Below are 12,728 nucleotides of genomic sequence, written 5' to 3'. Positions count from 1 at the left end.
TAAGAGCAGTGGCCTCCATAATCCTTAAATGGAAGTTTGGGACCACTAGAAGTCTTCCTAGACCTGGCCGTCCAGCCAAACTGAGCAATCGTGGGAGAAGAGCCTTGGTGAGAGAGGTAAAGAAGAGCCCAAAGATCACTGTGGCTGAGCTCCACAGATGCAGTAGGGAGAAAGTTCCACAAAGTCAACCATCACTGCAGCCCTCCACCAGTCAGGCCTTTATGGCAGAGTGGCCCGACGGAAGCTTCTCCTCAGTGCAAGACATATGAAAGCCCTCAGAGAGTTTGCTAAAAAACACATGAAGGACTCCCAGACTATGAGAAATACGATTCTCTGGTCTGATGAGATGAAGATATACCTTTTTGGTGATAATTTTGTGCGGTATGTGTGTAGAAAACCAGGCAATGCTCATCACCTGCCCAATACAATCCCAACAGTGAAACATGGTGGCAGCATCATGCTATGGGGGTGCTTTTCAGGTGCAGGGACAGGATGACTGGTTGCCATTGATGGAAACATGAATGCAGACAAGTACAGAGATATCCTGGATGAAAACCTCTTCCAGAGTGCTGTGGACCTCAGACTTGGCCAAAGGTTCACCTTCCAACAAGACAATGACCCTAAGCACACAGCTAAAATAACAAAGAAGTGGCTTCAGAACAACTTTGTGACCATTCTTGACTGGCCCAGCCAGAGCCCTGACCTAAACCCAATTGAGCATCTCTGGAGAGACCTGAAAATGGCTGTCCACCAACGTTCACCATCCGACCTGACGGAACTGGAGAGGATCTGCAAGGAAGAATGGCAGAGGATCCCCAAATCCAGGTGTGAAAAACTTGTTGCATCATTCCCAAGAAGACTCATGGCTGTACTAGCTCAAAAGGTGCTTCTACTCAATACTGAGCAAAGGGTCTGAATACTGATGACCATGTGATATTTCAGTTTTTATTTTTTAATACATTTGCAAAAATGTCTACAAAAATTTAAATAGAGCGATTATTATACACCATGAACACACAGAGGGGTTTATAGTTAGTAACCACTGACACAAGTAGAGATCCTACTAGTGATGAGTGAACGTGCTGGAATAAGGCGTTATCCGCCATGCCCGGGTGCGAACAGTGTCTTCGGCGTGCTCGAATACTACGGTAGAGTCCTCGCACCTGCATGTCTACGGCTGTTCGACAGCCACAACGCAAGCAGGGATTGTGTAACAAACAGCTTTGATCGCACACGAGCATGTAGGATAACACCTTACCCGAGCACGTTCGCTCATCACCAGTTACTACACATTTACAAATATAATTTCATTTGGATAAAAAAAGCAGATCCTTCCCAAAGATGCCTGTTGTGATCGCTTCCAGCGATGGTTTCAGTGGCCCAGAAAGGAGAACAAGACGCAACATATATGTGAGCAGTATACTTTATTATATACCAAGGATATAACATGATTACATCAGATTCACAACTCTCATCATCCTTGATTATCATCTTCACATATAAATACATCCGTTCAATTTTCCCAAAAGTTAAGAAACCTACTAGACGTCAGGCTTTGTATAAAACAAATGCAATTACCGTCCTCTCATCAAAACTCTGACATTTTACTTCATTAAAATGGTGGCCCCTCTATCCTCTACATTACTGTTTGGCTTAAGTTCTCACCAGTAAGACCAGCTATTGGGAACAGCAAGAGATGGACAACCCAGCAGCTCCAAACTGAAAGGGGTCAATGATGAGACGCCCTATTTATGGCTGTGTTCACACTAGGCTTCCCTTGTGCTTCACAGGCAGAATAGTATCAGCTGCATTATTCTGCTCAGTAGCAAAAAAGAAACATGATAAGATGCTGTACAGGTCAGTAAGATTTGGTACAAAATAGGTCCAACATAATCGGCATGGATCCAGAAGCCAAAAAATCCAATGTGAACAGAGCCATGTATTGTAAAACTGCTATGAGGCTTTATCTGGAATACGGTGCAATGCCATCTCCGTGGATTCGCTCAATCACTCAATCATGATTCATTATTAGAGTCCGGGGCTCTTCAATATACTGTAGTGAAGGGGATTACTTGCCATACGCTTTATAAAAGAGGTTTGTCCCTACAGTGTGACTCCGGACAGAGTCAGGCCTCCTTCACACGTCCGTGGTACCAGTACATGTGGCATCCGTTTATTTCACGAGTACCATTATAATCTATGCTGCTGTTCACATGTCCGTGTTTTTCTAGCAGCACGAATGACAAGGACCAGTAGAAGTCTATGGGTCTGTGAAAACCACGCACAGCGCACGGAGGGGGTCCGTGTTCAACATTGCAAAGTATAGGAGAGTACTCACAATGAGAAATAGTCGGTGGCACCAGACCACAGCTTTAAAAACTAAAACAAACAAACAAAAAAAAATTATATATATATATATTTCGCGCCTACTGTTGCTCTTACACAGGACCTGGACGCGTGGAAGAGTCACAGTAGGCACAAAACTGCCGTTTCTGCTTTTTTTCTTACTATGGTATAGGAAAAGCTTATAGTGATGAGCGAGCGTGCTTGTGTCCTAATCGAGTATTTTCAGTGTGCTCGAAAAAAATACTCAAGTCGCTGCGGCTGTTTGACAGCCGCAACACATGCAGGATTTTCACACGGACACACGGTTCATGTGAAAAACCTGACATATGCGCACCACCATTGAATACAATGGGTGTGTGTATGTTCATATTTGTGGTCCTTATAAAACAGACTGCTACAGACAGAGAAAACAGACACGTGTGAAGAAGGCCTTAGGATGTATAGGAACGTGGCCTCACTGACAGAGGGAGCGCTGATGATGGATTAAGTCATACTTTTTCCAGAGGAACTGCACAATAAAGGCTTCTAGAGCAATTCTCCAGAATTGTTATATCCCGAGAAATAGAAGTATCTACTAATCCAGATAGGTCAGGGGCATCAGGTCCTCTCTAAAGTATTCTAGAAAACCAGAATGAGCACATTCACAGTCACAGGTATAAAGTGCGAGAAGAAACATATTAGTGGTTGTCTAGGAACTGTCCTGTGGTACTGACTGTGAACTGAAGAAACGTGACAATAACACAGCGCCATGAGATATGAAATATGGTGTACAATTCATTGTATTTTCAGGTATTTTCAGGCTGCCAGTAGGGCCAGAGGGTAAGATTGTCCTTCCTCTCAATGGGGAGAGGGGAATAAGTCACTGCTGGCGGCTCCTTATCTCCGAGGAAGTTCTGCGTTTTCGAGAATCTTTCATATATTTTCAATAAGGATAAATAAAAGACATTGTGTGATCAAGACAATAACTGTCTAAATGTCACATGGCTTAAAAACATGGCACTTTGGCAGCCGGACTTCTGATATTGGGTGGCTTTTACTTGGATAATCAGGGAGTATGTCATCCTAAACTGACAGTATAAACTAAGTACACCTTCCTGTAGGGGATATGTAGTGTTCTAATTACTTCTCTGTTCTCTAAAAGCTATAGTTTAAACAATCAAATGCTACTTAGGTGCTCGGTGCACCCTGGGTGTGACCAAGAAGCTGCGTGCAGTTCTACCTGCTGGTTTTTTCATGCCCCGTCTCCCTCACAGGTGACTGACAGCGTTGATTTGTCTGCAGAGAAAACTCAGCCACCAATGAGGAAGACAGACATGAAAAAAGAACGAAGAATAAAACGGTGCACTGAGCCTCTTGGCCTCAGCAAGTGTACGCCAAGCAGCCGAATTAGGATGTTTGATTAAACTTGAATTTCTGCAGAATGATGGAGCAATTAGATCACTAAATGTGCATTTTTTATAGCGCTATATCCCCTACAAGGCCAAGTGCTGCGTTTTTATTGTCAGTTTGGAATGACACGCTCCCTATAAAATTTCATATGATGCATTGAATAATTGAAAGACCAGCTATGTACCAACCAAATGTTACGTAACCCAGGAAGTCATTAAAAAAAAAAATCTACCAATCTCTTTCGTGCGGTTCTCTGAAGGGAAGCCCGAGGATCTCAAACACATGTCTCTCGGTTGGTGTTGGCAGCGGGTATCCAGCATTTACCTTCAGGTTCCCGTTACGCACCACGTCCTTGTTGAGGGAATGCTCGGATAGACTCATGCCCTTGGTCTTTGCAAGAGCTCGCATGGATCTATTAAAGTGAGCCGAACCTGTGAAATATAAAATGGCGCAGGCAAACTCCCCGTAAGGAACTATGATGATATCCAGTCTACGGTGCCGCTGAGCTGGCCCCGGCAAGCGACATACTCCCATGTACTTCTTCTGATTTCCGTTCTCCTCGTGGCTCACCAAATCATCTGTCAGGAACCCTGGACGGATCAAACACAAAGGGAAGGAACATCAAATATTTGGTTGGTGGCTTTAATTAGAAAAGACAATTTTTCTTGATTCTGTGATGTCCCTGACGGCAGGTGAATGAAATCCTGCAATGATTGGTACGTAGGAGCAGCACGGTATGATTAGCACATGGAAATTACAGGGCCTGGATCCCAGGGTGCTCGTTCCTGGCTCATAAATAAATACATCACAGGGCTTTGATATGATTTGTGATACAGGTTATATATGTTTTCCTCTTATGTCACAAACAGTAAGGATTTCCTTACCTTGCAATTTGAGGCTATCAATCAGTTTGCTGAAAACCCCCTTATGGGACTTGCCATCAGGATGCGTCACTAACACATCCACATCACCGCACGTCCGCTTCTGTCGCCGGTAGGAGCCACACGCCATGCACATCAGCTCGGGGTTTATCACTTTAGCCGCTTTTCTAACCTAATACAAAAATAAGAAAAATATAAAATAGGAGCTAAAATCCTTGTATACAGAATAAGTGGACTGGGAAGTAGCTGGTATTATGGGCTGTCATAGAAGAGAATAAGAGTAGATAATGTATAGCACGGCAATAAACATAACGGCTAACCATCCATATCACACTAGGATGATGAACAATCTGCGGATAGAAAAACCCTATATCTATATATACATACACATATGTACAGTTGTGCTCAAAAGTTTACATACCCCGGCAGAATTTTCGCTTTCTTGGCCTTTTTTTCAGAGAATATGAATGATAACACCAAAACTCATGGTTAGTGGTTGGGTGAAGCCAATTATTGTCAAACTACTGCGTTTTCTCTTTTTAATACATGGTATTAAGAAATGGGGTATGTAAACTTCTGATCAGGGTCATTTGGATATTTTGGGTTGTCGTCATGATTTAAAAAGAGAAAACACAGTAGTCTGACAAAAAAATGGCTTCGCCCAACCACTAACCATGAGTGGAGAAAAAGTTTTGGTGTTATCATTCATATTTCCTGAAAAAAGGCCAAGAAAGCAAAAATTCTGCTGAGGTATGTAAACTTTTGAGCACAACTGTATATATGCAGAGAGAGAGACTGTATGGGTTTCTACTGTTCAGCGCAGGCTGCATTTTAGTCCAACTGAAAATGGAGATATAGGATATATATATATCCGCACCTGTCTGCACTAAAAACATGCATTGCTTTGTGTGAGTGCTAATCTCCAAATATTACATTTTTCGGCAGTGAAAACTTCACACACTAAGAAGGCAAATGTATTTTAAAGATATAATGCAGATACTTAGTGTGTGTGCAACCTAGAAACTTATTCTGGAATACTGCAATTAAAGGGGCTTTCCCACGAACAAAGTTAATTTTAATCAACATTTGAATCAATAGATCTTGGAATAATAATCACTTCCACCATTGGATGTGATTAAATAAAATGTTCCTGTGCTGAGATAATCTTATAAATGTGTCCCTGCTGTGTACTGTGTAATGGCTGTGTCTGACCGTACAGGAACATGGTCTGATCATACCACATCTCCTAGGCAGGGGAGGGAGCAAAAGAGTATACAGACAGGACAGCACGGGATCACACATTAATCTTTCTTTCAGATAAAAGATTGCTTAACCCCTTAGTGACGGAGCCAATTTTGCACTTAATGACCAAGCCAATATTTACAATTCTGGCCACTGTCACTTTATGTGGTTATAACTCTGGAACGTTTTAACGGATCTCGTTGATTCTGAGAATATCTTTTCGTGACATATTGTACTTCAAGATAATGGTAAAATTTATACGATATGATTTGCGTTTATTTGTGTAAATTAGGAAATTTGACAAAAATGATTTTTTTTGCAATTTTCAAACTTTGAATTTTCATGCCCTTAAATCACAAAGATATGTCGCACAAAATACTTATTAAATAACATTTCCCACATGTCTACTTTACATCAGCACAATTTTTGTTAGGAAGTTATAACGGTTAAAAATTGACCAGTGATTTCTCATTTTTACAACAAAATTTACAAAACCATTTTTTTTTTAGGGACCATCTCACATTTGTAGTGAGTTTGGGGGGTCAATATAACAGAAAATACCCAAAAGTGACACCATTTTAAAAACTGCACCCCTCAAGGTGCGCAAAACCACATTCAAAAAGTTTATTAACTCTTCAGGTGCTTCACGAGAACTGAAGTAATGTGGAAGGAAAAAAATTAACATTTCACTTTTTTCACAAAAAATTAACTTTGGAACCAAACTTTTTTTTTTATTTTCACAAGGGTATCACAAGAAAATGGACCACAACATTTGTTGTGCAATTTCTCCCGAGTACGTCGACACCCTGTATGTGGGGGAAAGCCACTGTTTGGGTGCATGGCAGGGCTCAGAAGGGAGGGAACACTGTTTGACTTTTTGGAAGCAAAATTGGCTGGAATCAATGGCGGGCGCCATGTCGCGTTTGGAGACCCCCTTAATGTACCTCAACAGTGGAAACCCCCCAATTCTAACTCCAACCCTAATTTCAATCCTAACCACAACTCTAACCCCAACACCACCCTAACCCCAACCATAACCCCAACACAACTGTAACTCCAACACAACCCTAACACAACCCCAACCCTAACCCCAACACCACCCTAACCCCAACACAACCGTAACCCCAACACAACCGTAACCCCAACACAACCGTAACCCCAACACAACCGTAACCCCAACACAAAAGTAACCCCAACACAAAAGTAACCCCAGCCCCAACCCTAACCCTAACTGCAAAGAATGGGTCTATCACAGTGATCAAAGTGAACCAATAGGAAAAATCTCAGTGGGTGCACTGCGCATGCGCCCTCTATTTTCTTCTGGGAAAAAGACGCTGAGGGTCGGGGGGCAATGCAGGAGGGTCCAGGGATATTGGGACCCCATTTCTCTCTCCTCTGGTATGCTACATCATATCAGAGGAGAGAGAAATGAATGGGAAATCTGACTTTTTTTGTGATCTAGCGATCGCAAAGCTTAGGATGGTAAAAACTGACTCGAATTATTTTCTCCGGGGTCTCGGCTACGATGGGGGGTGCTATACACTTATTTCTCAGCGGCGATTACCCTTAACTGCTGCCGCTAAAAGGCATATAGGCGGTCATTAAGGGGTTAACTAAAGGCAAGGAAATGTTTTGCCTCACAAAAAGAATCATTTGAAATCCAGTGCTGTCCTGTCTGTATACTCTTTTGTGTCCTCCCCTGCCCAGGAGCTGTGGTATGATCAGACCATGTCCCTATACGGTCAGACACGGCCATTACACAGGACACAGCAGGGGCACATTTATAAGATTATTTCAGCACAGGAACATTTTATTTAAACACATCCAATTGTGGAAATTATTATTATTCCAAGATCTATTGATTAAAATGAATTTTGCTCTCGAGAAAACCCTTTTAAAGGAAACCGATTCATTCTGCACCAAAGATGGGCAGCATGACATACTGACTGATTCCTTAATTACAAAGAATGCCCTTTTACTCCAAAATACCACTGTATTTTAGAGAAAACACGTTTTTTAAAGAAGAGGAGATCAAGAAGCGTCCACTTACAGAATCTGTTTTGGATTCCATTTGCATACAGCGAAAAACCTGTAAATGAAGCCAATCCATGAAGTGAGATACCCAGCAGACACTTCTCACCATTCCTGGCTGTTTAACGCATCAGGGTGTTGTGTCACCACGGGAGCCGGGTGCCTTCTTGTTACTCCTCTGGCTGGGCTTTCTTGTGCCTACTGTTACTACCATCTTGGTACTCCTCTGGTTGCGCTTTCTAGGAAATCTAAAGTACTACTAAAGTATCGCTGCATAGTATGGATGCGATCATAGGTTCAAGTCCCCATACAGAGGCACTAATAATTTTAACATAAATTTAAAAAAATATAAAAAGTTTGAAAAACAAAACACCCAGTTTCCCATTTATTTATTTATTTTCTTAAAAAGCAAGCCCTGCCGGAAAAATAAAAAGTTCTGGGTCTCAGAAAAAGGGGGCACAAAACAATTTTTTAAATTAACTTTTTAGTTATTTAAAAGCAATAAAATGTATAAAAAAAACCTTTGGTAAATTTGGTATCCCCGTAATCATACTAACCTTTAGAATTAAAGCCGTTTTTTGGCACAAGGTTAGAAGAGGCTGGGTTTTTATAAAGCTGGGAAAGGTGCATCACCTGGCCTTTCCTAACGATGATGGTCAACAAGCCATAACCTTAACAGGCTAATTAACGGCTGAAACCTTGGTCAAAGTTATCCGAGCACACAAATCTCCAAAAGGTGCCCAAACTTTTGCATCGACCATTTTCCTTTTTGTGATTTTAAAATGTAAAGTATAACATTATATATTATATACTTTTTGGGAGGTCTAAAACACAAAGGAGATTTATTTTGACCAGAGGTGCCCAAACTTTCACATGCCACTGTATGTCCCGCCCAGGGATCTTAACAGCTCATTTATATAGGAAAAAAAACAAAACAGATTTCTTTGGAATAAGACATCGGACCGCAGATATCAAGGTATTCTAGAATTCGCCATTTTCTTACTTTCGACTCTGCAAAAACTGTTACTGTCTCACTTATTCATTCTCGTCTGGACTATTGTAACTCTCTACTAATCGGCCTCCCTCTTACCAAACTCTCCCCGCTCCAATCTGTCCTGAATGCTGCTGCCAGGATCATATTCCTCACCAACCGTTACACCACTGCCTCTACCTTGTGCCAGTCATTACACTGGCTACCCATCCATTCCAGAATCCAGTACAAAACTACTACCCTCATCCACAAAGCACTCAATGGCTCAGCACCACCCTACATTTCTTCTCTGGTCTCAGTCTACCAACCTACCCGTGCCCTCCGCTCCGCTAATGACCTGAGGTTAGCATCCTCAATAATCAGACCCTCCCACTCCCGTCTCCAAGACTTTACACGTGCTGCGCCGACTCTTTGGAATGCACTACCTAGGTTAATACGATTAATAATAATAATAATTTTTATTTATATAGCGCCAACATATTCCGCAGCGCTTTACAAATTATAGAGGGGACATGTACAGACAATAGACATTACAGCATAACAGAAATCACAGTTCAAAATAGATACCAGGAGGAATGAGGGCCCTGCTCGCAAGCTTACAAACTATGAGGAAAAGGGGAGATAATCCCCAATCCCCACAGTTTTAAGCGTGCCCTAAAAACTCATTTGTTCAGACTGGCCTACTGCCTCAACGCATTAACCTAACTATCCCTGTGTGGCACATTAAAAAAAAAAAAACGATCAGGTTCCTCGCATCTAGTTCTCATACACTTTATGCAGTTAATAGCCTCTGTGTCTGTACTGCTACATACTTAGGCAGTTAACTGGTTCATGCAGCTTTACCTGAACACCCGAGCCTTACACTATGGCTGGTCCAAATAACTAAAGCAATTGTTACCATCCACCTCTCGTGTCTCCCCTTTTCCTCATAGGTTGTAAGCTTGTGAGCAGGGCCCTCATTTCTCCTGGTGTCTGTTTTGAATGTTTTGTTGTGATTTCTGTTATGCTGTAATGTCTATTGTCTGTACAAATCCCCTCTATAATTTGTAAAGCGCTGCGGAATATGTTGGCGCTATATAAATAAAATTATTATTATTATTCAACTCTCTATGATCTACATGCCCATATAAATACGGCTTAGGGGGCTAATCCTACTGCTAGATTCCGTATAAAAAGAGAAAAAATATTCAATATTCAAAATAGTTTGTCTTGCCATTTTCTGAGACACATAACCTTTTCCATCAATAGACCTATATGAAAGCTTGCTTTTTGTTTGCAAAGCTGAAGTTCTTATTTAATCCTTTATGGTGTAGATACAACATATTAATTGCTATTTATTGCAATTTTTTAGGAAGGTGTGGTGACCAGAAAAAAAAATTGGGTTTCTTTTTTTATTTTTACTCATTAAGGCGTTTATGGCTCTGGCTAATTATTGTAACTTTATTGCCGGAAGTGGCAATATTAAGTATGCTAACTTTTCACCTGTTTATTATCAATAGGGGCGGGAGTAATTCACATTTTTTTTTCCTTTATTCTTAAAAACTTTTCTAACAATGTCTTGAATGTTATTTTTTAGACCACTTAGGGGAATTTGAACCTGCGGTCGCTTGTTCTATGTTCTGCAATACAAATGTATTGCTGTTTATAGACCCAAAAAAATACCGGCAAGTCTTCATATGAAGCCCAGCCACTAGAGCTTGGGTTCACAGGAGGACAGAGATGCCAGCCATGGGGGCCTTCAGACCCCTGGCTGCCATGATATCCCATTGGCCCCCCGTGATCATCTGTGTAGAGAGAGGTTACCTGTCATTGTTTCCTGTCTCTGATGATAAGGAAACTGCTGTAAAGAGTACCTGAAACGTCTAAAAAAAAAGCCCCAGTGGCTAGTGGGAAGATTACTAATTTTGTTTAGTGATGTTTTTTGTGATTTGAAAAACAAAACAAAAACAAAGCCAATAAACAAAACCCGTCCTAGTTCTTGGGTGATCTCTCAGGAGTTGGACGTGTCCTTCACAAACCAGGACAGAATTACATTGTCTGAAAGGGAAGCATTTACTGACAACAAGCAGAGATCCTGAAACAGTCAGTAATCAATATATAGAGTATATTACACAACAGCACAAATAACAAATATGCTTGAACTGCTAGAACTGGAATCAGCCTTCGTAAGGGTTTGTGACATTACAGTGTTCTCTAGTCGCACGTTACCTTTCCAGTGATTCTGCACAACTGGGACCCGCTGGTCTATGGGCCAATACAAGCACTTAACTTCCAGCATAATTCCAGGCCTTTAGTTACCACTTTGGTAATGTCACTGTAAATATTTACATCTCGTGACAATCCCGGACTATCGGAATCCTCCTGTGTGTATCAGTCTGTAGTGCCGCAATCTGCAGCGATCTGCTGACTATCTTAGGATGGCCAGTGGTGAAGAATAGCCCAGATGGGTGAATAGCCAGAGACTTATGTAGTAAGCCGCTTCCCAGATGTGACGAACAATGACACACTGAAGGGTCCGCAGTCCCCCAATATCGCCCTTTCTGTGTTGTCCTTCCCTTTATCTCCTTATAACAATTACGGATCATCTTTCATTAGCAGAATAAACCCATTAATTCTGTCTTGTGTGCCGGTGACATGCTTAAGAAGGTCAGCGCTCTTTTCTAATGCATATTTTGTCTCTTTTTAATGAAGATTTCTGAAGACCTGCTACACTGCGATTCAGGGCAAAGCCCCCCCAAGATCTGGATGCCACATACAGCAAGGACAGTGGCTAATCCCTTAATCCCTTCTTTCTCCTGTGTAGCAGGAGTAATCCCATCAACAACAACAATGGGACCGGGGTCCTCCTCCAAAAGCAGCCACAACAACCTGGCTGACTTTTCAAAAGATGGGGAGGGGGGAGAAGAAAGGTACTTGAAATTGGAAAGTCATTCTTGAAAATCTTTAACGTGACAACCGTGTTTGAACAGAAAAGGAGGGGGGGTGTCAGCCTTTGGCCTTTAATCATACGCATGGGAACAAGTTTCTCAGTGGGGTCCGGTTTTGGTGGGCATTCTTTGAGGTCAGGCTGTGTGGCTGAGTGACAGCGTCGCAATGACCGATGCTTCCACGGTGATGGGGGTATGCAGGTGTAACATAAAGCGCCTCGTTCCAACCCACCCCAAGGGATCCTGTCACTCAACACCAACATTCGAACTCTGCCGCCTTTCATTTTCTCAAACAGGCGACGGTCTTTGAAATAGTGTGTCCTGATGATCCTCACAAAGAGCCGCGCTTTTATACAAGCTTGTGGGAGAGAAAACCTTTTCTTAGCAGAATATATTAATGTTGTGACCGAATAATAGGAGAGAAAGAAATTTCAGAGGCTAAAAGGCACAAATAGCCAGAAAACAAAGGCAAGGAGTAAAGCGGAGTTTATCTGCACAGCTTGATCGTGTCTTCTGGTTCCATTCCCAGATCTCAGATGTAGTTTAACCTTATTTTAATCAACTTTCATCTTGGCAAAAGAGCCCAGGAATTTGTTCATACATTGCCAGCGATTTACGAACAAAGTGACAATGCGGCCGTCTATTGTGTCCCAGCTGCTCCCCAGGCTTTGTAGTGGCTGCACCTTGGTGGTATCGAGGTGTATTCATGGTCGCCAGACTTCACCATCAAGAACCAGTGCTGACAATGGCGGGGCCCACAGCACCCAGTTACACCACTGCTTCTATCCGGCACTGGAAAATATGGAAGCTGAAATCTGACTAGTTGACACGCCATATAAAAAACAATCTGAACAGAGCTTTTAATGTTATTTATAAAAAAATGTGGGCAACTTGTGCATGGCTTAAAATCTCTTGTATACA

The 12,728-nt window shown here is 41.9% G+C and overlaps 1 protein-coding gene across 2 annotated transcripts in view; it reads right to left on the bottom strand.

The window, feature by feature from the left end:
* Positions 1-1,408: 1,408 nt before the first annotated feature.
* POLL (DNA polymerase lambda) overlaps positions 1,409-12,728 on the bottom strand; it is a 28,070-nt gene continuing 16,750 nt past the window's right edge. For both annotated transcript variants that reach the window (XM_077258612.1, XM_077258614.1), the window contains exons 8-9: positions 4,620-4,788; positions 1,409-4,325 (exon numbers count right to left, since the gene is read on the bottom strand). In XM_077258612.1, coding sequence (XP_077114727.1) covers positions 3,964-4,325; positions 4,620-4,788 — 531 coding nt within the window. In that variant the 3' untranslated portion in view covers positions 1,409-3,963. The remainder of the gene's footprint in view (positions 4,326-4,619; positions 4,789-12,728) is intronic.

This window comes from Ranitomeya variabilis, chromosome 4, assembly GCF_051348905.1.
Source record: "Ranitomeya variabilis isolate aRanVar5 chromosome 4, aRanVar5.hap1, whole genome shotgun sequence".
Lineage (NCBI taxonomy): Eukaryota > Metazoa > Chordata > Amphibia > Anura > Dendrobatidae > Ranitomeya > Ranitomeya variabilis.
The sequence above is the reverse complement of the archived record's forward strand: the minus strand, read 5'-3'. Positions and strand labels throughout refer to the sequence as shown.